The sequence below is a fragment of the Peromyscus eremicus genome, chromosome X, assembly GCF_949786415.1.
Source record: "Peromyscus eremicus chromosome X, PerEre_H2_v1, whole genome shotgun sequence".
Classification (NCBI taxonomy): domain Eukaryota; kingdom Metazoa; phylum Chordata; class Mammalia; order Rodentia; family Cricetidae; genus Peromyscus; species Peromyscus eremicus.
In genome coordinates, this window is record NC_081439.1 from 860,713 (window position 1) to 876,168 (window position 15,456).

General features: G+C 37.9%; 1 protein-coding gene across 1 annotated transcript in view; it reads left to right on the top strand.

Annotated features, from left to right (window-relative positions):
• Znf182 (zinc finger protein 182) overlaps nucleotides 1–14,967 on the top strand; it is a 51,597-nt gene extending 36,630 nt beyond the window's left edge. The window contains exons 2-4 of the mRNA XM_059250371.1: nucleotides 4,197–4,323; nucleotides 4,500–4,634; nucleotides 12,204–14,967. Of these exons, the coding sequence (XP_059106354.1) occupies nucleotides 4,197–4,323; nucleotides 4,500–4,634; nucleotides 12,204–13,846 (1,905 nt within the window). The 3' untranslated portion in view covers nucleotides 13,847–14,967. The remainder of the gene's footprint in view (nucleotides 1–4,196; nucleotides 4,324–4,499; nucleotides 4,635–12,203) is intronic.
• The last annotated feature ends 489 nt before the right edge of the window (nucleotides 14,968–15,456 follow it).

A 15,456-nucleotide genomic window follows, 5' to 3' on the forward strand; every position in this document is an offset into this window, starting at 1 on the left:
CAGGTGTTGATTCTTCCTCCAATCAGTGCAGGTGGTATCTGTGCCTCCAGGGGTTGCTGATGCCACAGGGGATGGTTGGTGGGAGTGGAGGGGAGGATAATGGGTTCCATGGATTTAGGGGGTGGAGTGGGATTTGTAGGTTACAGGGTCCAATGGGTGGCAGGGGTGGTAGAGCGGCCTTGCCTCAGGAATCTTACCTGCTGACACGCACTACTTTTTCACTTGGGTTCTAGAGATTCAAGCACCTTACCCACTTAACCATCTCCCTACCCTACCCTGTAGTCTTTTAGAGTATTGCCCACTACTTTTCTACTCTGAATCAAAGTTAGGCAAAACAGAGACAACCACCTGGCACCAATTCTTCTGGTAGCCCCTAAATAGGTTAGGAATGGACACATTTATTAATAATGTCTTCTCTGCTCCCTCTAACACCTGGGACTTGGTAAGCACAGGCTACTACTACTAGTAGTCATCAATAGGGGTAGAACAAGGACAAAGGTGAGCAAACTATGCTGTAAAGCTTTCCCAAGCCTTTGTGTTGCTTTTTTCTTTGTACCATCTTTGTGTGGTTGCTGCAAACCTGTCACTTTTGCCAGGGTTATATTTGGTTTGGTCTCTTCTTATTTTTAAAAATTTAATGCATTTATTTATTTATTCAGAGAGAGAGAGAGAGAGAGAGAGATAGAGAGAGAGAGAGAGAGAGAGAGAGAGAGAGAGAGAGAGAGAGAGAGAGAACCACCCCCTACCCAGGCATGGAGGTACGAGGACAACTTATGGGAGTCAGCTCTCTTCTTCCACCTTCTTCCACCATATGAGTGGGTCCTGGGATGGAACTCATACTGTTAGTCTTGGTTGTAAGGGCCTTTACCTGCTGAGCCTTTAACTGTCCTCTTGTTTGTTTTTGTTTGTTTGTTTGTTTCTGTGAGAATGAGATCTTAGAGTTACCTACTTTTTTGTTTTGATGTCATCATTGTGGGGTGAATTTTTTGTCACCTGGAATGTTTTTAGAGAGGTTCAGTGCTGGGGATTGAACTTAGGTTTCAACTACTGAGCTATATCCCTAGCTTGGTCACAAAATATTGTCTTATTTTCCATTGTTCTTAAGAAAGTTTTGAGTGGATAGCCACTGTTTTTGTTGATTTGTAAGGAGATCCTAGGATTCAAGTGGTCTCCATAATGTTTAGTTCAAAACCTGACAGAGAAGTCCAATGCAGTAGCTTCAGTGAATGACTTTTGCTTTGGGTACTACTGAGAGGGATTTTGTATATACTAACTTAGTTTTGTTTTATCCCTTTCTTCCTCTCACATTGCATTCATTATTTTTCTTGTTGCTGTGACAAAATACCTGGCAAAAGCAGCTTAATATATAAGGCTTTGTTCTGGGTCATAGTTTCAGAGTGTCAAAGTCCACAGTGGAGTTTATTTGCGATATGGGTGTGTGCTAGAGGCAGCCAGAGCAGGGGGTGGAGAACACAGGCCAGCACCAGAACTGGAAGCAGATATTAACCTTCAGAGCCCTACCTTCTAATAACCTTCCACAAATACCATTTCCTAAAGGCTCCACAACCTCCTAAAACAGTGCCACCAGCTAAGGAACAAAAGCATTGTGGGTTACATTTTTATTTGAACCATAGCATGCATGACCTTAATTTCCCCCTTGTTTTTTTCCTGCCACTACCACATCTTCAAATGCTTCTTCATTCCTTTGTTTACATTTTTACCTTCAGAAGTAATGCTTTTCATTGTCACCTTGGGTTCTGCATATTTTTCCTACAGCTAGCAGTTCTTTGATATAGCAGATCAGTCTTTCGGTACTTTTATGCACATAGATGGCAAGGCACTGGGCATCTTTCTAAACATGATCATTTTACCCATTCTGCTCTGGCTTTTCAGACCCCTCTTGTATTTCTGAACATTCATGGCAAGAGTTTGAAAAACAACTGGGATAGATGTTTGTTTTTTGTTTGTTTGTTAGTTTTGGGTTTGTAGGTGATTAGAGCATTCTACAGTACTCTCTAATTTGTATTATACATTATACTGAAAGTATTGGTTATGAGTCGTCCTATGTGCTGTGTTGAGCAGTAAAGTTTATTAGGAAGTTTATGGAGAGATTTGAGGGATTTTTGGTAAGTTGGGTTTTTTCCAAATGCTGAAGATTCAGCCCAAGCCTTTGTATGTACTAGACAGGTGCTCTGCTAAAGAGCTGCATCCCAAGCCCCTATGTGGAAAGATTTGGATTTATACAAATGTATTTATTTTAGACTACTTGAAAGCTCCTTATTTTTAATTGTAAGAAGCTAAGATATCATTTACCTACAGGAAAATGGATCTTTTTAGTGTATAGTTATGTTAACCCATAGCTGTAAACCACCACCACAGTGGAGGCAAGAGTTCTGTTACTCCCTTTGTAGTCAGCCCCTGCTGCACCTGGTCCTCTAACTCCTGGTATATTTTCTGTCTCTGCAGTTTTTAACTTTCCCATTAGTTACATAAGTAGAACTATACAACAGATAGCTGCTTGAGCTTGGCTTCTTTCATTTAGCACAGTACATTTACTATAGGTATTATCATCTATGTCATTAATTCCTTCATTTTTATTATTGAATAGTATGGCATTATGTGGATTCAAGTTTGTTCATTTGCTGACGAAAAGTGCTTAGGTTATTTCATGTTTGGGTGAATAAAAAAAATAAATGTTCATTTGTAAGCTTTTGGAGGCTGTGTGACTTTCATTTCCCTGGGATAAATACACCTAGGAACATTATTACTGGGTTGTTCAATAATATTCCTAACTTCACAAACACTTGGAAAACTGTTTCCAAAGGCCTGTGCTCTTTCTGCCTTCATGTCTGTGACAACAGAGCTGCTCCGTATCTACACTACTTTATTGTGAGGTCTCCTATTCTCACAGATGTGTGATGGTATCTCATTCATTGTGGTTTTAATTTGCAGTTCCCTGATGACTAATGATGATGAACATTTTTTATATATTTATTTGCCATTTATATGTCTTGTTTGGTGATATATTCCCCTTTTTTGTTTTAATAGTTGTTTTTATATTTTCAGATAGTTCTTATTTGAGTTTTATACTCTCCAATAGTCTAATAGTACTTTTTATGTTATCAGATATTTGATCTGTAATATTTACTTCTATTCTGTGACTTGTCTTTTCATTATCTTTAAGAGTGAGTATCAGAAATTTTTGTGTTACTTGGTTCATCAGGATATAAGGGACTTTATCCCATACTTTTCCCCTACAAATACTATGGGTTTAGATACTACATTTAAGTCAGTGATGCATTTTGAGATGTATTTTTTTATGCTGCAGTTATTTTAGAATCACTTGTTGGGATAATTTTCAGGAAAGTGGAGGGAGGAACTGAAGCAGAGACTATGGGAAGAGTGCTCCTCATATGAAGCTTGCTCTTCCTGCCTTGCTCAGCTATCTTTCTCATACACCCAGGCCCACCTGCCTAAGGATGTTGCTGCCACAGTGGACTGGGCCCTCCCACATCAATTAACAATTAAGAAAATGTACCACAGATATACCTGTAGGTCAAATCTGATGGATGTAATTATTCAATTGAGGTTCCTTTCCCTAGGTGACTCTAGTTTGTATCTAGTTGGCAAAACCTAACCAACACACACGTATTATAGTATATTAGTTGGCGTAATTTTAACTTTTCTGGCAGACACATAGTGATGTCTCATTGTGGCTTAAATTTTCACTTACCTGAATATGGCTTGCCTTTTCACTCTTATACTTAAAATATAAGACATGAGTATGTCTGTGTGTGCCATGTATGTGAAGGTACCCATGGAGGCCACAAGAGGGCATAGCTAGAGTTATAGGCTGTTGGGAGCCACTTAATGTATGTGCTAAGAACCAAACTTCAGTCTTCTGGAAGAGCAACAAGCACTCTTAACCATTGAGCCATCTCTGTAGCCCCTATACATACTTAGATTCTGTTTTTCTCCTAGATACCTGTCCTTATGATAATATCATATCATTTTAAATATTTTATCACTTAATGCAATTGTTTTCTTTCATGATTTGTGATTCTCCTTCAAAGTAGGCTATTAGTGTGTTGTGAAGAAGACATCTTGATGAACTGGGAGCACAATTAGAAGTTTCCTCATATATCCTTACCACTCAGTGGTCAGCATTTTAGAGTAAAAGAAGCTTTCTGTTACAGGAACTAGTGACATTTGAGGATGTAGCTGTGGATTTCACCCAGGAGGAATGGCAATACCTGAACCCTCCACAGAGGACCCTGTACAGAGATGTGATGCTTGAGACCTACAGCAACCTTGTTTCTGTGGGTAAGATGGCTTCCTCAAATAATTTTTAATGGTTATTGTATCCAGTATGGGGAGGGCCTTGGCTTGATTGATTTCATATTTTTCTTTCATTAAAGGAAACACAAAATACTGGTTAAATTGTTTGTGTCAAGTGATAGATCCCCTGTGCTGATCACAAACTGCAACTTCTGTTTCAGGCTCCAAAGACCAAGGAGGTATCTATCATTTATCATCTTCAGAACAGCAGGTTACTAAACCAGATCTCATTATCAAGCTGGAGGTAAAAGAACCAGAGCCAGAAGATGGGGAGATTTCAGTTTGGAGCTTTCCAGGTAGTATCTTAATGTAGCCCTCTGTCCTGTTTTTCTTGTAAGGTAGATCAGATTTAGGACGGGCTTTCCTCTCTTTTTCCTTCCTAAGTATTTCCATCAAGAGGTTTGTTATGCACAGTTGTCTCTGTTTTATGCTATTATTTGCTGGTAATTGCTTGATTAGGCAAGTTAATTCACTAATAGCTGCAAAATGGTGAGTTTTTAATTGTTTATTCTTGAAAATTTCATACATGCATACAATGAAGTATGATCACACTTACCCTACCATTTCCCACCTCCTGTTCCTCCCATAGTCCCCTCAATAGATCTTCCTCACAATTTCATGTCTTTTTTTTCTTACAAATATGTCCAGTTAGTGCTGTCCATATGTTCATGGATGTGGAAAAACATCACAAGATCAAGCCAGCCCAAATTGCAGCAGAGGGGAGATTATTACCAAACCTCACCCCTTACCAATGAACTATTGGCTGGAAGAGGGAGAGTCACTCTTCTTTGAGGATATGGCCATTCGTAGGACTCCCATGATCCAATGATGAGATTTTAATTCTGTTATTCATTCATTATCTAGCTAGACTACTTCTATGAAAACAAATTGTGAATGTCTGGCATGGTGGCACATGCCTTTAATCCCAGCACTCAGGAGGCACAGACAGGAAGATCTCTTGTGAGTTCTAGACCAGCCTAGTCTACATAATGAGACCCTGTCTCAAAAAAAGAGTGGGAGAAATTGTCTCTCAATTATTATTTGGTTACTAGGAGTTACATATTCTATAGAAAAGAGACGAAAAGTGATTGAGGTTTTGTTTATCATTATTCAAAATAATTTTTAGTTGGGCTGAAGAGATGGATCAGCAGTTAATACCACTTGCTACTCTTCCAGAAGACTTGAGTTTGGTTCCTAACACTCATGTCAGTAGATTTACAAACACCTATAACTCCAGCTTCAGTGGGTCCAAAACCCTCTTTTTGTTTCTGTGTGCACTCACACTCATGTGCACATACCCACATATGAACACATAAACACAAAAATAAATAATTTTTAAAAACAATAATAATATTTTTTCCCAAGGTAGGTTTTATCTGTGTAGCCCTGGCCATCCTGGAACTCTCTCTGTAGACCAGGCTGGCCTCAAACTCAGACATTTGCCTGTCTCTGCCTCCTGAGTGCTGGGATTAAAAGCATGTACCACCATTGCCTAGCAAAAAAAAATCAGTAATTTTAAAAATGGTTTTAGCAACATCTGAAGGTGACCAATTTTTTAATTAAAATTTTAATTAAAATTTTCATGCAAGTATATATTGTATATTAAGCATATTTCCCTTCTATCTTAGAGTTACTGTTGCTGTGATAAAACTTCATGACAAAAGCAAATTGGGGAGAGAAAGGTTTATTTGGCTTATACTTACACATCACTGTTCATCAGTGGAAGAAGTCAAGGCATGAACTCAAACAGGGCAGGAACCTGGAGGCAAGAACTGAAGCAGAGGCCATAGAGGTGTACTGCATACTCGCTCAGTCCCCATAGCTTGCTCAGTCTGATTTCTTACAGAACCCGGGATCACCTATCCAGGTGATAATACCACCACAATGAGCTGAGACTTCTAACATTAATAACTAATTAAAATTAAAATCACTTTATTAAAAATGTTCTACAGGCTTGCCAGCAGCATGATCTAATGGAGCCATTTTCTCAATCAAGGTTCTCACCTCTCAGATAACTATTGCTTGTGTCAAGTTGACATAAAGCTAGCCAGCTCATTTTCAAACCAGTCCACTTTCCCTTCTCTTACCCATTCATCTCCCATTATGTCACTTGTTCCCCTAGACAGTTTTATATCTACTTTCACATTGTGTGTGTGTGTGTGTGTGTGTGTGTACACACATATGGTTTTATGTATATACACAAAAATCTAGGAACCACAAATGAAAGAAGATGCTTATATTTTAGAGACTGGCTTAATTCACTTAATATGATTATCTCTAGTTGCATCCATTTTTCCTGCAAATAACATGATTCCATTGTTTATAACTGAAAAAAATCTATTGTGCATATGTAGCATTATTTTCTTTACCCAATTCTCTGTTGGACAAGATAGGTTTTCCTTAATTTAACTATTAATTTAAATTAAAACTTAATTTAACTATAGTGAGTAGTGCTACACTAGACATTGATGTGCAAGGATCTCTGTAGGTGGAATTTTTCTGTCCCAATAGTCAGTTCCCAAATAACCACACAGAGACTATTATTAATTATAAATTCTTGGTCAATAGCTCAGTTTATCACTAACTAGCTCTTATAACTTAAATTAACCTATATTTCTTATCTATGCTCTGCCACATGACTCAGTATCTTTTCTCAATATGGCAAGTTCATCTCCTACTTCTTCTGCATCTCCATGTGACTCCCGATACTCTTCCCTTCCTCTTCTTCTTCCCAGCATTCTCTTAGTCTGATTCTCCCACCTAACCTTATCCTGCCTAGCTATAGGCCAGTCAGCTTTTTTATTAAACCAGTCACAGTGACATATATTCATACAGTATAAAGGAATATTCCACAGATCTCTGTGATATCTGTGATATGTTGATTTGGAATTCTTTGGGTAAATACCTAAGAATTGTGTAGCTGTGTCAATTTATATCCTTTTCTGTGTAGCATTTATAGCTTTACAGATATAAGCATTCTTAAGTCCTTTTTTGGGGGCAGGTACTCAATGTTTTGCCCAGGCTAGCTTCAAACTTATAATCTCCTGCCTCAGCCCCAACAGTACTGAGATTGCAGGTATGACTCACCATGACAGGCAAAACATTTTTGTCATAAGCAATTGCCTTGGTATTCTTATGAGTCAAACTATCCTACCTTTGGTTAGCGGAAACCCTTTAAGTTGGCCACGAAGCTCCACATCACCCATCCCAAGTGGTAATACACAAAGACAGATCAGACTCATAAGACAAGACATAAACAACAAAGCAGACAGTAGCAATTGCTGTCACACAGAAGTTTTACCAGTCTGAACAAAGAGAATTTAAATGATAAGAGGCTGTTTTAGTTGCCTCCTTACACAACCTCTGGACTGCCTGATGTCCCCACATTGGGCTTTTCCAAACTCTAAGTTTGGCCCTCAATGTCCTGTAAGGCTTTGTTATACAGCTTCGGCTTTGGAACCCAGCTGACAGCGCCAAGGTACTGGGCCACCGCAAGTTTGACTCAGTCCCCAGTGTCATCAGGACATGAAATCAGAGATCCAAGGCAGGTCAGAAAGCAACTGTTGTATTTTGTTTGAATCTTAAATGGTCTTATAATAAAAAACCCATGTGCCAGATATTGGGGTGAAAGCTGAAAGAACAGAGAAGCAGAGCAAGCCACAGCCACCACCTCTTACCTCATCAACTCCTCAGACTGAAAGAGCTCAGCCAATAGGCCTCTAACCGAGTGAACTTCCTCAGCCAAAAAGGCTTTAGTTCCTGTCTCCTCATGCTTTATACACCTTTCTCTACGCAGCCATCACTTCCTGGGATTAAAGGCATGTGTGCTTCCCAATACTGAGGAATACCAATGCCAAATACCAAAAGGTATGTGTCACCACTGCCTTGCTCTGTTTTCACTCCTAGACTGAGTCAATCTCATGTAGTCCAGGGTGGCTTTGAGCTCACAGAGATCCAGATGGATCTCTGCCTCCCAAGTGCTAAAATTAAAGATGTGTGCCACCACTGCCTAGCCTCTGTGTTTAATCTAGTGGCTTGTTCTGTTCTCTGATCTTCAGACAAATTTTATTAGGGTACACAATATATCACCACACTGGTGGCTCTAGTCCAGTTAACCAGAATAACCAGAGGGCCATGGGGCATCTCCCTGTGCCTTAGACAAAGGATTTTGGGATCTCATTAGATCCCCTTCATCCCCAGTAGGATACTCCCAAACCAGAATCTAGAAACCAGACAGAATAGTGTCCAGAGCTAAAAAAAAAAAAAAAAAAAGCTTCTGGGAGGTCTCTATAAAAATGCATGCTACTTTTTTTTCCAAGCTGCAGGAAAACTGTTCTCTGTGTAATAGCCCTGGTTGCCTTAGAACTCTCTTTGTAAACCAATCTGGCCTCAAACACAGAGATTGCCTGTAAAGATGTGGACCATCATACCAGGCCCTATCCTGGGTGTTTTTGTGTTTCTGTATGAAGCAGAAGGTTATTCTTTTAAAATCTGTAAAGAATTGTGTTGGCATTTTGATGGGGATTGGATTGAATCTGTAGATTGCTTTTGGTAGGATGCCCATTTTACTATGTTAATCTTAATGGTCCATGAGCATTGGAGATATTTCCATCTTCTGATATCTTCTTCGATTTCTTAACATTTTTATTACTTTCACTTGCTTGGTTAGAGTTACCCCAAGACGTTTTATATTATTTGAGGCTATTACAAAAGATGCCACAACTTGAATCATATAAAGTCACTTTTAGACAGTTTCATTCCTAAAGGTTAGAGAGTATGTTTAAAATTCTTTAAAGAAAAAATCCTCATGTCTTCAAATTGATACTTCTAAATCAAATTCTAGAATTTTATTTTTGGTACATTTGTGTGTGTGTGTGTGTGTGTGTGTGTGTGTGTGTGTGTGTGTGTGTGTGTTAGACACATATGCATGTAATAGCGTTTGTGTGAAGGTCAGAAGAAAATTTACAAGAGTGGGTTCCCTTGTTATATCCAGTAGGTCCCTAGAATTAAATTAAGGTCATAAATATCTTTGCCTGCTGAATCATCTCACTAGCCCTAATTCTTTTGATTAATTTTTCATCTGTTATGTACATGTGGTGCATTGAAGTGATTGAGGTAATGATGTTGGTACCTCTGAGAACTCAGACTTCTTACTAGAAAATAGAAATGACAAAGTATCTACCATTATTCATTTTTACTGATGGTTATATAAAATATTACAAAAATGTTTATGTGGTTCTGAAGTGAAATCTAGGAAACAAGATTATTAAGAGCAGCAGCTCAGGGCTGGGGAAATGGCTCAGTGGATAAAATGTTTGGTGCCAAGTCTGATTACCTCAATTCAATTCCTGAAACCAACAGGGAAGAGGGCAAGAAAGAACTGACTTCTGCAAGTTGTCCTCAGGCCACTGCATATATGCTGTGGCATCTGTGCCCCCTAACATACATACATACATACATACATACATACATACATACATACATACATAAATAAATGTAAATTTTAAAAAGAGCAGTCCAATTCTTTCCCTTTCTACCATACTCTCTTCTGTTCCTCACAGGTAACCTTTAGTGGAATTTAGTTTATCTTCACATTGTTTTCTTACAACAATGACCCTATATGGATATACTTAAACATTTATCTATTCCTTATAATTATACCCTACAGTATACAGGGTGTTTTTTGGTTTGGTGTGGTGTGGTTTTTAAGACAGGGTCCAATTGTTTAACCCTGGCTGGCCTGGGATTCATTGTGTAGACCAGGCTGGCTTCGAACTCAGAAATCTCCTGCATATGCCTTCCAAGTACTGAGATAAAGATGTGCACCATTGCACCTTGCCCCTATGCACAGTTTAATTTGCCCCTTTTCACTTAGTTTTTGAGAACACATCAAATACATACTTGTGTGTGTATATGAACTCGTTATTTCTTTTATGATAATATAGTGTGGCTATATGTAACTCATAATATCAGTAGAAGTTTGGTTCAGTAAACATTTTAATTATTTCATTATTGCCATATAAGCTCTATTGTAAGTATTTAATTCCCCTAAATATCCATTTTGGTGAGCACTGTTTTATAGGTGGGAAAATTATACAAATAGATTAGATCAAGTAAAAAGCTGAGTCAGAATTCACTCCTGATCCAAATATTCCACATGACCTAAACCACAGGAGCATACTACTTATGATCACCTAAGGAGGTTAAGATTTAGCAGATCCTAGATGTAGTTTGACTCCTTCTAAATGCAACTTGTGAGACCCCTTCCTGTGATTCAGTGTCTTTCACTTGCTAAGAACTTGTGCTCTTCTATTTAGAGAAAGGAAATCACAGGGAGGGAAACTACAACCATGCGACCTATTTTAAAATTCATTGCTACTGTAGTAAATCCTAGTACTATAAAATCTAAGAAACTTAAATAATAGTTGTACTCTACTTGTTTCAACATTTCTCCATGCTTGAAGGTTTTCATATACCATCTTAGAAATTACAGAGGCTGGAGATGTAGCTCAGTGCTTAAGAGCACTTGTGTTGTTCTTTCACAGGACCTGGGTTCAGTTCCTGGTACTCACATGGTGATTCAAACCATCAATAACTCCAGTTCCAGGAGATCCGACTCCTTCTTCTGACCTCTGTGGGCAGAAGGCACACACATTGTACACATACATGTAGGCAAAACACTTATACATATAAAATAAATAAGTCTAAAAATTTTAAGTAAACTGTGAAACATAATTTATGTATATTGCAAAAAATATCTGCTAAATTTTGTTGAATTTAGGATACTATTGATTTTAAGATGTGCCACTAAGAAATAAATATTGCCACTAATTAAGTTATGGCATGTTGTTAGCATTGATTTTTAAGGTATGTTTGGATTCAGAGATGTTAAAATGTGAAATATTTTATAGATTATAAAATATTAAATTAAAGGCAGAGTTGCAATTTAACTGTTAAATGAGTGGTAGAGATTATTAAATATATTAGATATTAATCAAAATTTAAAATATATAGGAAGGACAAAGTAAACTTTTGTAAAATGATAAAACTGCCTCTTAAAAGTTATCTAGATTCTGAATATAGCAAAATATAGAAGACAGGAGGGTAATATAAGGAAACATCACAAGTCATAGAGTTAAAGTATGCACAGATTTTAAGTGAAGTAGAGTGGTCACTAGCAGAGACAGTGGTGTTGAAAAACTGTGTATGTGTTGAGGGAGATCATACTTGTGAGCTCCAATTGAGAATAGTTTTGTTTTGTTGAGCTCATTATTCTAGATTTTCTGTCATAGGGATCAGAATTATTAATATTAAGTTTAGGAAGTACAATGCTACATTTTCCCTAGGTGGAAGTAATATATGTTAGGTGTAGCCAGAAGTTCATATAATTATGCCAGCTGTATTGGCACATGCCTTTAACTCCAGCACTCAGGAGGCTGAGGCAGGTGGATCTCTATGAGTTCGGGGTTAGTCTAAGTCTACATAGTGAGTTCCAGGACCCCCAGGTCTACATAGAGAAACCCTACCCAAAAAAGTTCATATAACTAAGAAAATTAAGGGTGAGAGATGTTATGGGAAGTTTTTCTTGATCAAAAAAAAAGACAGTACATGAGAATTTACTAAAAGGTCTTCTGTCTCTCCCTTGGGACTCTGATAAAATGATGTGATAGTTTCATCTGGATCACAGGGAAAGCTCTTATAAGATGCCCTTAGAGGGAGCCAAGCCCAACCTTGGATCTGCTAGATCTGCATCTCAGGTGGTCAGTAGCTGTATGGCAGTAACAGTTGAGGTCATGGCATTTCTGAAAAAAGGCCTACTCCCCATAATGACAAGTATACACATGATTTACTGTGCTTTTTTTTAGAAGTCTGCCAAATTAATGAACAGTTTGAGAGGCAACATCAGGATAACCAAGATAAGTATCTGTTGATGCAATTTGGATTCCCTGATGACAAAATAATTACCAAGAGTGACCAGAACTATGCTGAATTTGAAAACACATTTCATCTGAGCACAAGCCTTGTTGTCCCAATGCAAAGATCTCACAAATTTGAATCATTTGGAAATAATATGGTGGACAATTTAAGCTTGCTTAGTAGAAGCTCTACAGAAAATAAACATGATACTGGGTGTGCAAAGTTATTCTTCCATACAGAATATGAAAAACCTAATTTCATAGTGAAACCCTGTGGATATAAAGAATATGACAAAACCCTCAGGCGAAAGAAAGGTCTTAGCCTTCATCAGAGAATTAAAAATGGAGAGAAGCCTTTTGAATGTACTGCATGTCAGAAAACCTTCAGCAAAAAGTCACACCTCATTGTACATTGGAGAACTCATACAGGAGAGAAACCATTTGAGTGTACTGAATGTGGGAAAGCTTTTAGCCAAAAGTCCCAGCTCATTATACACCTCAGAACTCATACAGGAGAAAGACCCTTTGCATGTCCAGAATGTGGCAAAGCCTTCAGAGAAAAGTCAACTGTCATCATACATTATAGAACACATACAGGAGAGAAACCTTATGAATGTAATGAATGTGGGAAAGCCTTCACTCAGAAGTCAAACCTCATTGTCCATAAAAAAACCCACACAGGAGAGAAAACCTATGAGTGTACCAAGTGTGGGGAATCTTTCATCCAGAAACTTGACCTAATTATACACCATAGTACTCACACAGGAAAGAAGCCTCATGAATGTAATGAGTGTAAGAAAACATTCAGTGATAAGTCAACCCTCGTTATACATCAGAGAACTCACACTGGAGAGAAACCTCATAAATGTACTGAATGTGGGAAGTCTTTCAATGAGAAGTCAACCCTCATTGTGCACCAAAGAACTCATACTGGTGAGAAGCCCTATGAATGTGATGTGTGTGGGAAAACTTTCACTCAAAAGTCAAATCTAGGTGTGCATCAACGAACTCACTCAGGAGAGAAACCATTTGAGTGTAATGAATGTGAGAAAGCCTTCTCTCAGAAATCCTATCTCATGCTACATCAGCGAGGCCACACTGGAGAGAAGCCCTATGAATGTAATGAATGTGAAAAGGCGTTTTCTCAGAAGTCCTATCTCATTATACATCAAAGAACTCATACAGAAGAAAAACCCTATAAATGTAATGAGTGTGGAAAGGCATTCCGAGAAAAGTCAAAACTCATTATCCATCAGAGGATCCACACAGGAGAGAAACCCTATGAATGCCTTGTGTGCTGGAAAGCTTTTAGCCAGAAGTCACAGCTCATCATCCATCAGAGAACACACACAGGAGAAAAGCCCTATGAATGCACAGAATGTGGTAAAGCATTCAGGGAAAAATCCACATTCACAGTACATCAAAGAACTCACACTGGAGAGAAGCCCTATAAGTGTGCAGAATGTGGCAAAGCCTTTACCCAGAAATCCAACCTTATTGTACATCAGAGGACCCATACAGGAAAGAAGGCCCATGGAAGAGGCCACACCTGCAAGGCAAAACTCACTACAAAATATGGAACAAAGCAGTAGTGTCTTTCATATACCCAAAAGGAAAGATGTGTTGATTTAATGTTGGAAAAGAATGACCTGAATTCTAGTCTAATCACTGGGATAAAGTCAGCATTTCTTTTCATCTATTTTCACCCTAATGCAGGTTGAAATAGAAGCAGATGTGTAATTTCTTTGGAAACCACTGCAACCATAGGGCTGTCAGTCTAAATGGCAATCAAACACTAGTGCATGAGATTTCACGGCTTCAGAAGTGAGACAGCATAGCTAAGGACTCTCCTCTGAGGGTTGAGATACACTGTAAGGTGCATGACAAAGACCATGTGAGGCCTGAGGAGAAACAGGCAGACAGACCTTATATTTATAGAAAGTAATCAGACAGATTTGAGGAAGAGCTGGAGGTGGGAAGCTGGGGCAAAGAAAGGGATATAGTTGGTCTTGTTTACTGGTTTGGGGAAAGTAAAGTGTGAAAGAACTAACAGAAGGTAAGGGGTGTCTCATTTGTTTGAAAAACTGATCTGTCTAGAATGTGGCCCTGGCATCTTCCTCCACAAGAACCTCAGGCAAACAGCAAGTCCAGGAGCAACTCTTCTCATTCAAAGAAAAGCATGTAAAAGTAATCAAAATCACAAATACATTTATAGTTCTAGGAATACATATACTCATATGTGTACAAAATGATCAAAACAGGTATTTGTTGATGCAGTGTTTAAAAAAAAAGATTAGAAGCTTTCCAAATGGCATCACCTGGATTCTTCTTCCTAAAACTGATATATATATTCATACAGCAAACTCGAGACAAAAATGAGCAAAAAGAATGTGGATATCATTTCTGTAATGATTTGGGGTAGTCTCCAAGTTACATCATTAGATAGGAAAAGCAAGGTGCAGCACAGTGAGTATAATGTGCTACCATTTGTATATAAAAAGGAGGAAATGGTAAGTACAGAGTTCATTGTATGCATAATCTGTTTCTGGAAAGGAATGTAAGAATCTGATTATCATTATTTTACAGAAGGGAAGGGGGCAGTACGTGACTAGGGAGATGAAACCTCAAGACACCTGTGCATTCTCTCATAGCTTTGGAAAGTTGTACAGTGTGGATATATAACCTTTTTGACAAATAAATCTTTAAAACCATATTTCATTCCTTTAATAGTTAACTCTAGATACATAATTTATAACATTTAACGTATATAAGCTGAGTAGAGTTTATTTTCAGTGAAATAATTTGAATTATTTCAGTGAAATAAATTGAACCACCATAGTTAACTCTAGATACATAATTTATAACATTTAACGTATATAAGCTGAGTAGAGTTTATTTTCAGTGAAATAATTTGAATTATTTCAGTGAAATAAATTGAACTACCGGCAAACAGGAGCAAATATTCAACCAATTCCTAAAATATGTAGGCATTTTTTTCTAAGCATGAAGTAAAGTAATTCTAAGGTCATCTGGGACCATATTACATAAGCCTAAAATAACTGAAACTAGAACATATTTCATATTTAGGGTGCACAGTGACACTTGTGAGAAGTTACTTTATTAAAATTCATTGATATCTTTTCAAATCTTAAAATGATTTAAATGACTACATATGCATACACTGTTTTTACAAGAAGCATAA